Genomic DNA, 15,604 nt, shown 5'->3' with positions numbered 1-15,604 from the left:
TGTACAGTATATAAGGGCGCCCTGACGGTGCTCGGTCTTGTCCTGCCTTCCTGGGTGGTAGCTTCTGCACATTTCCCTGTTACCCATCCGCCTGCTGGGCTTTGCTGTCTCCCCTTGAACCTTTCTCCCTGCTCCCCGTCATTAATCCGCCTCGAGAGTTCGAGCTGTACGCGCGTCGTCGCCCTGCCCGTGGGTCCCTCTTAAGAGATAATTGCACAGTGGGTTGAAATCAGATCTAAATTCTTAACACCTCCTTTCCTAAAGGATTTATCGGGGGGGGGACCTAGGCGTGCGCTGGTGTGAGGGGAGCAGGACTGGGGGTGCCGGGGGTCTGCGGGCCTGGCCCTGGGGTGCACCGGTGTGGGCGCAGGCTTGGCAGCGCGAGCAAGCCAGGGAGCCGGCCTTGGTGCGAGATCAAAGAGCCGCAGGCCAGAGAGGACCGCTCCAGCCAGCTTGGTCCCCTGTCGCAATGCTAATGCTCCACGTCTGGCAGGCTCTCCGGTGAGCCCTCCCTGTCTTGGCAGCTGAGAAGGTTTGAGTTGTGTGCTTTGTTTTTGTTTTTTTTTGCGTGTGTGTCTGTGCAAGTGACTTTTTTTTTTTTTTTTAATGAGGATGGGCTCCAAGTGTTGGCAGACCAGTAACACCCCCCAGTTTCTTAACTCTAGTTTCTCACATTCAAAGACGGGGGCTCATCTGGCAACCCCAGCACGAATTGCCGTGGCATTGAATTTGTTTTTATATTTTGAAAGTTTTTTTTTTTTCGAAAAAGCATCCCTTAACATTCAAACTGGTATCACAGGGTGTAGGACAAGATCTACTGGTCCTTCTGGGGTTCGCCGGCTGGTAGGCTGTACAAGAGACCTCTCAGGCTCAGAAGCCTGTTACTGTCCAGTCCTTCAGATTTTGAATCAGGGCTTGGAAAAGCAGAGGAGGATATGGGGGAAGGGGATTTCTCGACGGGAAAGGATGGATCTGTAGCTGGAAAGAAAGGCGGTGGGGCTTTTTTCTTCTCCGTCTTTGCAGTGTGCCACTGCTGGCTCAAGAGATTTCCTGATGTAATCTGCCTTCGGTCACATGCCGGAGGCTGGGAGGATGTGATGCCCAGAGCAGCACGCGGTTTGCTGGCTGGCACAGACTCGCTCAGACCTCCCACTGCTGGGCGTTCTTGGCTGAGGCCTGCACAGACTTCAGTCGCTAACCTTACGATGTCTATATGTAAGGTCACAGCAAATAGCAGTCACACCCCCTGCCTCATGCGCAGTAATTCAATCTCAGCGAATGTTCTGATTCACAAATGCTGAACCGAACACAGGGTTTCGTTTTGCAGTGCATTTTTCAAGGGAAAGATTGGTTACGACGATTTAATAGTGAAGTAGTTTAATCCCCCAATTTTTTTTTTTTTCGGTCTTGTGGTCAAAAATGTTTGTTTTTTTTTTCCCCGCGGAGCGAGGAAGAGGAGTCTGGTGGCGTTATTTTCGAAAGGACAGTGAAGCTAGCCTCATTTGTGGAAAATGAATTCGCTATTTTGCATTTCAGTCTAAAGATCTACACGCCGTTCAGTGAATCTGTGGAAGAATACATGAGTATCACAATTTACAACCAATACACATAAAATATAGATACACAATACAAAGATTTGTAATACTAAGAGCATGTGAATAAAAAATGACCCTTCCAAGTTCTCTTTAACTCGGTGTGTGATGTGTGTAAAATCGTAAACTTAATCATATTATCTTACTAGCTGATTGAGATAATAGATCATGGATAATATCAGCACTGAAATGTAAAACTGCATATTTCTGTTTTTGCTAAAACTTCCACATGTGAGATTCCATATATATATATTCCATGTATCAGTTTCTTAAGAGATCCCTCAGAGATGCGACTAGGTAGCTGGTTCCACACTCCTACAGTCCTCTGTGTCAGGAAGTGTCTCCTGTTTTGCATGCCCCTTAACTTAATTTCCCTTTGTGTCATTATGTTCTTGTGTTACTGCTGATGTTGGATAAGGCCTTTGATTTGATCAGTGTCTTTCAGGATTTTGAATACCCGAATCACATCTTCCCATCATTATCTCTGTCTCAGGCTAAAAGGATCCAGTTCCCTTTGTCTACCCAAACACAACCTCCCCATCAGACCAGGATACGGGCTGGTTGTTCTCTGTTTGTGTTGCCTCTAGAGCAGGAATGTTTTTCTTGTAGTGTGGTGACCAGATCACAATATTACAAGTTAGCTCTCACTAATGCATTGTGTAGTTTTTCCATGACTTTCTGTAAATTTTAGTGGTGTAACAGAACATTTTGCTGGTATTTTTGATTGCCTCCCCACCCTGTCTAGCTGAAGAGTAGAAACAAACTGCTATGCTTTGCTTCTTCTGTATCAGTGCTACCTGTTTAATTTTCAGTGCTTCCTACACATAATACCTTGCTTTGTCCTTCTCAGAAGTTGCCAGGAGATGACCCAGTCCTGAACTTGTCCATGTTCTCTTGAATTACTTTTGCTGTTGTGGTGCTATTTGCAGCTCTTCCTTTTTTGTTTTTTTTCTGCAAATCTGACCGTTGTACCAGCTATATACAGTGTTGAGATCATTGACATCAATGAAAAGGAGCATTGGTCCTAAAACTGACCCTTGAGGTACCCCAATAATATCCTCACTCCAGTCTCCTCTGCCAAGTGCTTTCAAATCAGTCCTATAGCCATGTGAACACATTTCTTTGAACATAAGAAAGACTGCAGACAGGAAGAGGCTTTTTGGTCAGTCTGGCCTGTTTGGTAGTTAGAAGCTAATTGATCTGATGCCAGTGTTTAGAGATGGGAATCCTAGATCATTAAGAACTATATTTCACACCAATCCTTACCCTCTAAAGTTGTCTGAAGCAGTCTTCTGTTGCCCATAGAAATATATAGTTAACGTTCGACATGTAATGTGTGGACTGTAGTTCGGGTGATGTGTTTGGCTGAAGTTCACCACCTTTTAGCACTGTGCCCTTGGATCCGCTGAAATCGTGGCGATCAGAGTGGGATTGTCTTTTCACCTGCGGCGTGTCGTCATGTCCCTCGAGCCCGCGTGCAAAGTCATCAGTGAGAACCTCAGTCAACCCTCTTCTCCCTTTACGTAACAGACCCCACCTGCATCCCCGAGGTCCTGCACTTCCTCCCTTCTGAACCCCCTTGTTACTGAGCGATTGAACAAAGCCCTGGCCACTCGTTCTGGCTCCGGTAGCTGCGTTATTCCTGCTGCTCCTGGTGTTGGAGCACAGGGCAAAGGCCGCACTCGTCTGAGGCTGCAGGGCTGTGAGGGGTTAACTCCAGCAGCAGTGTTTGCAGGGATACAGGGATGCCGACTGCTTGCTAGTGTGGTTTCTCACAGTTAATGACCTGGGCAGCGCTGCTGGGGTTAATGAGTTAGAGCCTGTCGGCTTGGGTTCGGCTTGGGGTCTGCCGCAGCGTCGGCGGTCCGGGATGATTAGTGGTCATCTTGTGGCCCCCAGAGGGTCAGCGCGCAAGCCGCGGCCCGGCTGTCAGGCAGCGCTGCGGTCTGGCGGCTGGCGTGGCGCAGCCGCGGGGCCGGGGCCGGGGCGGGGCGGGCAGACGCCCCCGCCTAATTAACGCGAGCGCTCCTCGGACCTGCTGTCGAGGGTGCCCGCGAGGGGGGTGACTGCAGGACAGGAGACGCTGAGGTGTGTAATTTCAGTTAATGGGATTTCAACAAGTGTAAAAGAAGCCTCCGTTTGGCTCAGCTGCCGTTTGTGAGCGGCCCTCACTCTTCCCACTGCCCCCCGTCGCAGTAAAGCTGCTGTAGTCGCTGTCCTTTTCACTTTCTGACCACCAGAGTGGTTACATTTACATTTACAGAAACGTGACATTTTACCATCAGCATCGATTTCCTGGAGGTGGCCCAGTTATTTTTCTTAACTTGTTAAGGTTCTTATAGACTGCGTGCTTTGAACTGGGGGGTGCCAAACAAAGCAAGCGGTTTGGTCTTATCAGTCTGATTTTTTTCTTTTTAAACTGTCTTTGTTTTGGGAATTTTTCTGTCGGTCTCTGTTGAGCACTTGTGAGGAACCTGTATCTTACAGATGGAACAAAGCAGTGTGATCTCGTGGGCTCCGGTGACGGGCAGGGAAGGTTATTAAGCTGTCGTGGCGATTGGTGCCGCACTGAGCTAGTTCAGTCTTTCAGGTGAGGTGGTTGAGCTGTCCTGCCTCTGCCTGTTTCACCATCTCCTCCTGCCACGCGGCAGAACTCATCAGGCTCTCTTACGGTTGCCGCTTCAAGCAAAAGAGGGGGAAAAAAAAACCCTTTCCATGTTTTGCAAATCGCGATCTTTGTTTTTTTTTCCTTTCCCTCCAGTGACATGTATTTCCTCTCATCTGAAGAGACAGTCTTACCGTTCCCTCGTCTGCAGCTTGTGTAAAGCACCGTTTGTGCGCCAGTTCAAGGAGGCTGAGTGCACGTTATTTGGACAAAGATTTGTTTTCCTCAATTAAGACACTTCCTTGCTTATGCAGTAATCCTGCCATGTCTGTGAGCTCGTTTGCTGGATTAGAGGGGATAATTTCCGTGGTACACAGGTACGCTTGTGTGCCTCTTTTTTGAAAGGCATATGGGAACCTCGCGGAGACATCAGTGGTTTGCAGTCTTCAGAATCTACCTGGAAGCCGGAAAACGCTCGCAGTAGTGGCAGTCGATTAAGACTTAAATAGGAGAGCACCATGCTAGAGGCCTGCGACAATACAGCCCCCCTCCGCAGGAAGTGTTTTTCTTACTTAGAAAAGTAAGCGTGTGGCAGAGGACTGATGGCAAAGTGCGTTAAAAAAGATGACTTCAACACCTTTTGCTGGTACTCATTAGAGAACCTTATGTTTCCAGTCACAAGAAACCTGGTCTCTGTTTCGCCCAGCGGTGCTGTGTTGTTCAGAATTGTGTGAAAACCTCATTATCAACCTGGGCGGCCTGTCTCTGCTCCGCCTCTCCTCACACTCATCCTTCCCCTTGAATCTCTCTCCATTGTGCTCAGTTTACAAGTGACATTTGGAAACGCAGAGCTGGCCTGATCACACACAGCTGCCTGGCTAGCTCTGGGGTCTCCAGGGGCAGGTGGGGGTCAAGGTAGGGGGCAGTGCTGTAGCAGTGAGTATTAAGTGACCCCTTCAAGCTCCCAGCTCACTGCAGTGTCTCTCGTTCAGCACCGCTGGGCTCGTGTGGGCTGTTCGGCAGTGTTGCTAAGAAATGTCATTGTGCCCTGATGAAAAAGACTCAATTCCACCCATCGAGCAGGACAACAGGAACGTCCCCGCGGGCCCGCCAGGGTGGAGTGAGGGCAACTTGAGAGACGAGATCTAGCCTTTCCGAGCAGGCAGTGAAGCATCTTCATTGTGCGGCTCAGTCTGAGCTCAAGAGCCTGTAACCTGGCTTGGAAAACGCAGCCTGTTACGATCGCACAAACCTACACCTGCAGGGTCCGTGGCGAAGCAGCGCCCTGTTCTGGTTTGTGTTGAACGTTCGGCTTGTGCCCAGCCGGCTGCGCCGGGCTGCAGGTTCCTCTGAAGGGGCCGGGGAGCACGGCGGGTTGCTGGGGCACCAGGGCTGGAGAACAGCGCGCCTGCACCTCCTGCCCCACAGGAGTGCTCACGCTGGTGCCCACTCCCCCCCGTCAGGTGAGACTTCATTACAGGTGTCTGCGGTGGCGGCCCCCTGCTGCGGCCGTCCTGACAGACACCTCCTAATGAGGTGGTTACAGAGCGAGCCCCCCGGCTTCAGCCACCATGGACACCGGCCTCCCCCCCCCGAACATACAGACCAAGCAAGACCAGCCTCTGTACGGAGAGCATGGAAAACACAGGGCCGGCGTCTCCCGTGCATCCTGTCTTATTTATGAGCCCCCCCTTCCCTTGTCTTCTGCCCTGATACATCCGTTGGACTCCCAGCTGGGTCAGCGGGGTCACGCAAGGGGACGCAGGTGCCGGGAAGCTCCTGCCTCCTGCCTCCTTGCGTGTGCCGTAGTGGAAGTGCAGTGGGCCAGCCATTAAGTATAGAGCAGTGTCGAAGAAAATGCATGCTTTATTTTTTATTTATAAGTATCCCCACACACACACACACACACACACACACACACACACACACACACACACACACACACAAGAATCGCACTGTTCGCGATTCACCCGGTGCACCTGGGTCACCCCTGCAGCGTGGGAGGTACATGGGAGGGTCTTTCGCTCGGTCATCCAGCTCGGAGGCCAGGATAACGGAGAAGCAGGCAGAGGCGAGAGGAGAGGATTCCCTGTGGCCAGCCAGCGTTAAAAAGCCCTGTCCGCCCCCCAGCAGGGGACAATGTCAGACAGGCCGGGAGCAATTACCTAATCAATACGTCCTGGTGCTGCCTGGGAGCCGGGCGGCCATGCTGTGGCAGGGGCAGGGGACTGTATCCCAGCCTCTCCCAGCCAGGGGCCCCCCGGAGCGGCGCGTAGTCACTGCAGTGACCGTCGGCACCTGCGAGTTGCCTGCAGAGGCTTGCCCTCGGGGACGGATGAGCGCAGAAGCCGAAGCTTCCTCTGGGCAGAGGCGGTGTGGGTCTCCATGACTCCCGGTCTCCAGGCAGACCGCAGCACCAGGACGTATTGATTAGGTAATTGCTCCCGGCCTGTCTGACATTGTCCCCCGCTGGGGGGGACATGGCTTTTTAATGCGGCCTGGCCAAAGGGAATCCTTTCACAAGACCCTCTTGTCTCCGCTTTGTTCTCTCCGTGATTCACCCCCCTCTCTCTCCTCGCCTGTGTTCTCTGTGAAGTCCTGTTGTCGTGGGAATTGGGCCCTTATTAGAAGGCAGCAGAACATGACCTTTTATAGAGAAGATGTAAAGTGTACTTTAACGCAGTGTTAAGCTCCTAGCAAAAGTTTCCTTGAACTCCACCCTACTTCCACAAGGCCTGAATCCGTCTGGTGACGGAGGTCAGATTTATTCCCGGAATTCCTGGATCTGTCAGCAGGTTTAGCACATGTGACTGTGGCTGAAGTGGAGTTTACAATCATCTCTTGTTCATTTGCTCTGCATGTTCAAGATTGAGTGCGTAACTCTGTCCTGTCGAATGATCTGTGTATTCCAGAACCCCCCAAAAGCTGAGCGGTAAGGAGCGCATGGCGAACTTGCTCCGATCCGAGTACTCCAGCGGAATGGACACAGTGGATCCCAAGAAGAAGACAAAGATTCACAAAAAGGCCGGAAAACTGAGACTTCAGAATCAGGACATCAGCCTTAACCTAGGTATTTTATTGCTACAGATTCACAAAATACCTTCCAGAACCATAGCTCTATGGTTGGGCTTTGGAAATGAGATGCTAAATATTCTGTGTAAGAGCAGTGTAGCATTCATAGGACTGGAACTCAGGATGTGCATTTTGTGAGAGTTAATTTATTCGTCAGACCAGACAAAGTATTTATCATCATTGCAAGCCTAATTAATTTTCATTGCTGTACTCCCAGACAAATGTAGCTGTGGCACAGTTAGCCATTCCTGTAGCTACAGTGTTGCGTGTCATTTAGTAGATGTTTTTTTTCCCCACAGTGGAGTTTTTGCAGTGGGTTGCTTACCTGAAGGATACAACATTGACTAAACATTAGTGTTTTTTTTATTCCTGCAAAGACTCCAATTAGAGGCTGGTCATTAAATTGCACAAAAATACACAAATGCTTCTTTTTTATTTTATTTTCTACTGTAAAACAGACAAGGATGGTAATTGAAGGTAAGTTGCTGGCCAGCTGCCAGAATAAATAATGTAATGATGGAGTGGCAGGATTCTTAATTGCTACAATAACTGGGAATAATTGTAGCTCAGAAAACTGGTTTCTTTTTTGCAGTTTGCAAATTTTGCATCAGCATGGACTTTTGGTAAACTTACACTTGTTTAAAAAGTGACGAGGTCACGAGCAAAGTTCCATCACCTTACCCTGATGCATGTCCAGGGAAAAGAAAGAAATTAAAAACTGTTTTGTGTAAAACCTTGTCATCCGGAGATTAATAGAATGTGAAATGGACAGGCACATTGCATCTAAAGAACTCAGATTTTGCCTTGTAATATTTTTAATAAAGCGAGCATATCTACAGCCTATGTGATATGCATGCCGGTTCACGATGAATATGTAGATCTCTTCAGCTGGTGTCAGTACTTCCTGGGGCACAGGCAGTTATTTATGCTTCAAATAGTGGGTTGCAACATTACCTTGTGTTCCTGGTAAAATGTATCTGTGGCTGTACCAAATGCTTGCTTTTTTTCCTAAATCCAAGTGAAACTTACTGGACACAGAAATTAGACAGAACAATTGTACCCCACAAGGAGGTGTGGCAAGCTCAGTGTACGCTACATTTAATGGAAGACATGTTCTTGCTGTGTCATGTCATGTAGCAACTGGATAAGGCAAAATATAATGACTAATATACAGTGCAGCTCATTACAAACTTCTTTTTAGTTTTTCCAAAACAAAATAACATGGAAGCCCCTCATGTTTCCAACCAAAGGACCCCTAAGAGTCGGATCTTTCTTTAGGATATACAATATTGATCTGAAATCATATGATTTTACAGACTATGTTCTCGGTGTTTGGTATTTGAGGTATAATTGGCAATATGAGTGAAAACTCAGTATAAATACAAAACTGTTTTATTTTAATTTATGCAACAACAGTGGGTGATACAGTTCTACCGTTAGTCCAGCTGTTTGCACGTGGCACTGGCAGCAGCCTGAGAGCTTCTGGAGGAGCGGAGGAGCGTTGTATTCGTGTTATTCACGTTGACTGTTCTTTGGCAGACCTGGCAGAAGACAGCGAGTGAGGATACAGCTTTCTGAGATGTCAAGCTTCATGCCGGCTGACCGTCGTGTTGCTCAAGCCGATCAGTGGGTCAGCAGTGACGCGATGGTGTGGAGAGAAGTATCCTTTAGCAGAAGAGTCAGTGTGACCTTCCCGCGGTGATGCGTCAACAGTTCTTGAGCTAAAGGTTTTATTTTCCTGCAAGCCAACCCAGAAGCTGATTTTCCAGTATGACAATGCAAGACCCCAAAGTGCTAAGTGGCACAACGCAGAAGAAGCAACAACAATGAGGTCTTGACAGCCTGCTTTTTCTCCTGGCCTGTGACCACTAAGGACTCCTCCGGGACTTATTGCCATCAACAAGAGCCAACTGCAACTGAGCAACTTTCACCCACTGTCTGCAGCTGCACAGGGAGAGTGGCAGAACACGCCACAGCCGTCTACCCAGAGGCTGATCAGGTGCAGACGTCAGCACTACCAGGATTGTGTTGATGAGCAGGAGGGAGGTCAAGCTGACTTTGTTTTCACGTGGACAGTGTCACACAGCTTGTACTGTAAACACATTCTGCTTCTTTAGTCTGTCTTCTGCCCAGTTTTCTGTATTTTGGGTTAAGATCTATCTAGAAGAATTGATTACATCCATTAGACCTGAATGTAGTGGCTTTGTAAATCTGTACATGTACAGAGTTTACTTGAAATAGGTTTGTGGCATTTCAACTTTATATTTGAAATATGTTTTGTAAGATTCATTTGTAGAGCATTTAAAAACGTTTTACTAGTTTTTAATATATTTTGTTGTATTTTCCATAATGCAAAAGCCTTAAGTAAAATAACTGTACATCAGAACACACTTCAGTTGTCAATCCCTTCCTTTACTCTTGCTTACAAAGTGATATACACTAGACAGGAAGAGAATATTCCTGCTGTAGGTTAGTTGAACTTACAGTCAATGTGTTTACACATGCACACTGCTCCTCTGTTGTGCCTTCTGCAATGTGTCGATAAAAAGGAAATTGTGGTCTCTGAGTCGGGACACAAGTATGAACGTTACTATATAGCCCTACAAGTCACAGCTGCCAGTGGAGATATGGTGCACTGGATCAGAACCGAAGGAGAGAAAATGGGCACACAAGACCCAGCTCACGGGTTTGGAGGTACTGGAGCCAAGCCTGTCAGGGCAGAAACTGTGCACAGCACACAGCCGGCTGAGACCCACTGCTGTTCCGGTTTCTTTTAATGATGCAGGTAGGAGTAATATAATAATAATAATAAACTTTATTTTATATAGCGCCTTTAAAGGTGGCTTCTCAAAGCGCTTTACAGGATGACAATAACAATAAATAAGAAGACTACAACAATAAATAAGAAAAATTTCACAAGACAGGACACAATTATAATTACAGCAATACAACAATAACAATAGAGGAGACCGTGGAAGATGGTATTAAGAAGAGCAGAGGGGTGAAGAATGGAACCAGTTAAGTAAAGGCTTTTCTGAAAAGGAGGGTTTTGAGTCTGGATTTGAAGGAGTTTAGAGAAGGTGACTCTCTAATATCCTTGGGCAAGGAGTTCCAGAGCTTGGGGGCATAGCAGGAGAAGGCCCTGTCGCCCATACAATGTAGACGGGCTTGGGGGACAGTAAGGAGGGCAGAATTTGAAGAGCGGAGGTTGCGAGGTGGGGAGTAGGGCGATAAAAGTTCAGACAGGTATTGAGGTGCCAAGCCATGTAAAGCCTTGTAGGTGAGCATGAGGATTTTAAAGTCTACGCGGAATTTGACCGGAAGCCAGTGCAAGGACTCCAGGATAGGAGTAATGTGAACACTTGCACTAGATCTGGTCAGGATTCTGGCTGCTGAATTTTGGACATACTGCAGCTTGTTCAGAGTAGATTTAGATACCCCAGGGAGCAGAGCATTGCAGTAGTCAATTCGAGAGAATACAAATATGTTGATCAGCTTTTCAGCCACAGTTAATGATAGCATAGGGCGTAGTCTTGCGATATTTCAGGAGTCAGTTTCTTCTTGTTTTTAAGTAAATTCGGTCATCCTTGATGCGAAAGAAAATCACTGCGTTAAAGGGGAACCGCAGCACTATTTTTAATTTCGGGGTTAGAAAGAATCAGCATTGATGAGGGCATTTCGAACCACAATATAAGTAAAATGTGCACCGTAGCGTGTAAAACCTCTCATTTACATTACAAAATAAACCTCAGTTTCCAGGTCTGTGCAGGGCCATGTTCTGCGATTCAGAAGACGGCAACAAAACGTCTGGTGACTTGAAGTGGCCCTGAGACATGGTGAACGAGCAGGCGTGTGAATACATCTCTTCTTTTACTCCAGTAGAAGTATTGCTCTTGACTTTGAGACGGTTTTGCCGACAAATGCTGCTTACTTGTTAACTCTGCGTGGAACATTTCTGAGGTGAAATGTCTGCTGCAAAACCTGCACTTAAGTCACTCGTGTGGCACATTACATCAGTCGTTACTGAGACTAGTGAGCAGGAAGGGCTGCATCACGTCGCAATTCCTGGACACACTCGCTCTCGCCTGTACAGAGACCAGGGGTTTGCAGCAACATGGTGACTTATAGTACTTTCACAAAGGTCACGGTTTTTGTGCTTAATTAGAAAATAGTAGCATTTCGTCTATAACGTCAATATATTTATAAGCAATTTAATAACCTGTCTGAAAAATCGGGATGCTGTTACACTTTAGCCAAAGCTGACCTGTGGCATACTCTCCTTTTTCAATGGTACTGGGGAGAGAGATTAAGAATTTTGAGTCATGTACTGAACACGTTAGACCAGGCTCACTGTGATTCACTAATGGAAATACTGGATCTGTGCTTGGGCACGAACCTGAGGATGGTTTCACTCAGAAATGCCTCTGAGAGACCTGTTTGTAGTTACCTGGCACCTGGGACAGGGGGTTGTTTCAGTTTTCCAGCTGTGCTCTTTGGGCCTGTCCCAGAGTGCAATGCTGTGCCTCCAGTACTCACCCCTGACACGGGACAGTGAGCCCAGGCCCTCGTCACAGCTGCGACAGCCTGCTTCCACACTGAATTCATCCACTGGAGGTGTAGTGGAAGAAGTCTGAACTTAAACCAGACCTGGAGTTTACTTTAGAAGGGACATTTCATCTCTAACCGTCACCTTCCCGATACTTTGGGGTATATCCATCGGAGTTTATTCCTAGCGCGAGCTGTGTGACACCTCGTCCTGGTTGAACACTCTGTCCTTTGTCATGCCCCCCCACCTCCCCCAGTCCTGCTCCCAAGATAAATCTCTGCTGGGAAATTCCTTCATTATCCCGCCCTGCGCTGCCTTATGTTGAGTGAGTTTCTGGTGCCAGGCAAGGCAGATGCGAGGCTGGGAAGGGTGACATGATTCTGCACGTCCTGCCACTGGCTGCTTTGATGGAGGCTGTCTCCTCACACGGGCTGTGAGGCGCAGACTGCTGGAGCAGCTGCATGAACCAGCATCTGGCTGATACCTTCAGCGACCTGACCCCCGATCTTAATCCTGCTAAAAACAGTCACCTGTGGGCACAACCCGTGAATAATTCCAGACGCATCAGGGCTGCCCTCGAACCTGTGATCAGAGGTTTCACATCACCTTTTAACCTGTGACGAACAGAAGAAAAGACTGGCACCACGGCGAGACTGAAGGACATGATGCACAGGCGTTCAAATTTCTAGCATTTCCAGAGTTAAAGAACTCTCCTGTTGCAGGTGTGTTTCACGCATCCTGTTAGTCTCCGTTTCAAGCGCGTTATTTTTCTTCATTTCGCGAAAGGTTCATGTGACCAGTGAGTACGGCGCTTTGAAAAAAACAACTATTTAAAAGTCGTGAGACTTAGTGTTTTATTTTTTTTACCCTATCAGAAGTTGTAAAATAAATCACGATTTGCCGATTTAATGCCATTTTTCTCAGGGGCGCCTAAAAATTTGGACGTGATCCAAGGCTTACTTAGGCTGACTTTCACCAAAAAAATAAAAATCGGGTCTTTTTTAATTATACGAGATCAAAACACACCGCGTTCATGTCCTACCCCTACTGCCTGTGAATGAACATCCCCAAAATCTCACACAGATACACTCGCCCACACCACAATGCAAATTGCTCTTTGATTGACTCCTAATTTGATTTGAAGGCTGTTTTGTTTGGTTTTATTCTGAGTCAATGAGATTAATTTAAGTCACTGATCCTCTGGGTTTAAATCTCCCCATGTTGTGGTTTTGTTTGCCGGGAGCTCAGCGAGACTCTATCCGCACTTCATTAACCCTGAGCCGGGAACAATCTTCAGTAAGTGCCGGGGGATTTAACAGCGGCTTTTCACATGCAAAAATCTCCGCACCTTCCAACAAGAAAGGGGATCATCAGACTTAATCAGCTGCTGCGCATTTCGCAAGAATAACCCTTTTCATTAATATCAAGAGGCTATCATCATCTTCGTCTGAGTCTAAACCTAGAGCCTCGCCATACGTCCCAGCACGTCTAATTGCTCGATTTTTTAAAAAGAAAAACCTGAAATTTTAGCGGCCTTCCAACAAGTCTTCCGGGGCAGGGATATTTAAATGTTGACGCGTATAGTTTACACCGATTCATATTTACGTGCAGGTAACTATTTTCGTCGACAGTCAGGTCTTATTCCCGACATCTTCCGGCCTGCGTTCGGGATTGTCATTCTGGGATGCCACGACGGGAATGCCGGCTAACTGCAGACGCGTTTTATTTTTATTTTAAGTCGCAAGCTCTTTGAAGACGACCCATAATTTCGCGTGGTGCCCCGGCTGGATCCTCGCTGTACCGGGGAGAGCGCACAGGCGCGAACACCAGGTGTTACGCGAAGGATGCGGCGTCAGGGTCAGGGTGATCATCTCCCATTTATCGACTTCCAATTAAAAGCCATTAAAGTCTTTTGTCTAACGTTAGAAACCCCCCCCCTTTTTCTCCACCCCCGTCAGCCCGAACTCCCCGAGCCCCAGGTAGAAAGAGCAGATATTTCGGCGAGTTTAGCCAGGCCGGGCAGCGGAGGGAGGAGGCGAGTTCGCCCGCCCCGCTGACCAGCTGTCCCCTGCGCTGATCCGGGCCGCAGTCAGACTCGCTCGGTCACCAGCTGTTGGAGGCGCTTGGCGGAGACCAGACAGCCCGCACTCCTTTAAAAAAAAAAAAAAAAAGTGGAAACAATCCATTTCCAAATGGGATCATTTAGGGCACTTAAACAATTACACACTTAGAGAGATCCATTAATATTTCATCGGCTTATTGTTTATGGGGAAAAAAAATCGACACAATATAATTTCTGTTTTTAAAAGCGAAGCGTCGATGCCTGCCTTATTCACTAACTGAAGCGGCGTGTCGTTAGTTAAAACGCAATACCGCTGGCGCATTTAGAGCACCAGGTCGCAAATATACTATTACGGAGCGAAAATGTATGTACGTTCATTGATAGGCCGGGGGAGTTCACGTAACTATTCACTTCCGAGCTTCACAGGTTCGGATTAATTACACTGTCGTGTAAAGAGACTTAAATAATTTCAGCTGAAACCTGTAGAAAAAAAACCCCAAGATTAACGAGTACTTTGTCATTTTAACTTAGTTTTTAAACAAAATATTGTATACATTTGTTTTTGCAACGTGTGTTATTTTCTCAGTCAAGTCAACTTTGAGGTGGTGTTCAGCTTTTCTCCTGCCTTGAATCCCAAACAACAAATTCACATATAATAAACCAAGCTGAGACGCATCAAAGTGATCTTTTGTGCACCTGATTATGAAGTCAACGAGTTTTCTTCCCCAGAAACACAACGACGCAATGGTGATAGTAGCATTGCTAAAAATATCAGGTATGTTCGTCAAAATAATGTTTGTAATATGATTAAACAAGCGAATTTCCACCGGTATTAATACCCAGCTGAGTAGTTTGACTTTTTAGAATCGAAATAATTATGCCTGCTTTCTGAAATTTGTGAAACACCGCATATTCCGATGTTTGCCTCAAAGCTTTCGGTAAACTTGCAAGCATTTTCATATAAATTATAAAATTTGAAAGGTTACTGGAATTTAATGTTTTCTTTCCTCTCAAAACCAGGCCCGCTTATTAACTTTTTTTGTCTGACAAATTAAATGAACGCCACTAACCAAATAGTGCAGTAGGTGAAGGGAGTGTTTGACAGAACTATTAAAAATGATTTAAACATTTTCTGCTTCTAAAACAGATTCCGTGTTTCCTAATTCGATTATGCCGAGTTTTTTTAATTCCTGTTTATTATCTTAATTGCACACGGTACGGTGCTTGCTGAATATATTTCTCGGACAAAAAAAAAAAGCTATCGCATTAGTTTAGCTTCCTAAAATATGATGTCGTCTTAAATTGTATTTTATTTTGTTGAGGCAGAAGTTTCGGTTTATTCTAAACCCCTGTGCTCGTTAATTTCAGATTGTTACAATTACTGTTAAACTGGTACTTGCTTGGTTGAACTCTTGTAACTCATTAAGTTGTCATTAAAACAATATATAGTAAGATCTATAAATACGTCTATATGTTTGGGGTTTAAATTATTCATTTCTGCGAAAAAATAGTATTTCTCTTCAATCAAAACCCCTGCGGAACACAATTTTGAGATCTAACCGATAATGGTGTTTCATTCTTTATATTAAGGAATTCTGGTGCTCGGATGCAGCTTTATCCTGCATCGCCCATTGCGGTCCACTCTGAAGCGGACACAAAGTAGACGCTGTGGTTTAAGGGATAGAAAATGCTGTATATATTATTGATGTCGTTAAAGACGGGCAGCC

At 46.6% G+C, this 15,604-nt stretch overlaps 1 protein-coding gene across 2 annotated transcripts in view; it reads left to right on the top strand.

Annotated features, from left to right (window-relative positions):
• ddx31 (DEAD (Asp-Glu-Ala-Asp) box polypeptide 31) overlaps positions 1–9,659 on the top strand; it is a 33,229-nt gene extending 23,570 nt beyond the window's left edge. For both annotated transcript variants that reach the window (XM_088614787.1, XM_088614786.1), the window contains exons 21-22: positions 7,110–7,267; positions 8,809–9,659. In XM_088614787.1, the coding sequence (XP_088470913.1) occupies positions 7,110–7,267; positions 8,809–8,831 (181 nt within the window). In that variant the 3' untranslated portion in view covers positions 8,832–9,659. The remainder of the gene's footprint in view (positions 1–7,109; positions 7,268–8,808) is intronic.
• The last annotated feature ends 5,945 nt before the right edge of the window (positions 9,660–15,604 follow it).

Source organism: Lepisosteus platostomus, chromosome 21 (assembly GCF_059453375.1).
Source record: "Lepisosteus platostomus isolate fLepPlt1 chromosome 21, fLepPlt1.hap1, whole genome shotgun sequence".
NCBI lineage: Eukaryota > Metazoa > Chordata > Actinopteri > Semionotiformes > Lepisosteidae > Lepisosteus > Lepisosteus platostomus.
This window is presented reverse-complemented; position numbering and strand designations above follow the sequence as displayed.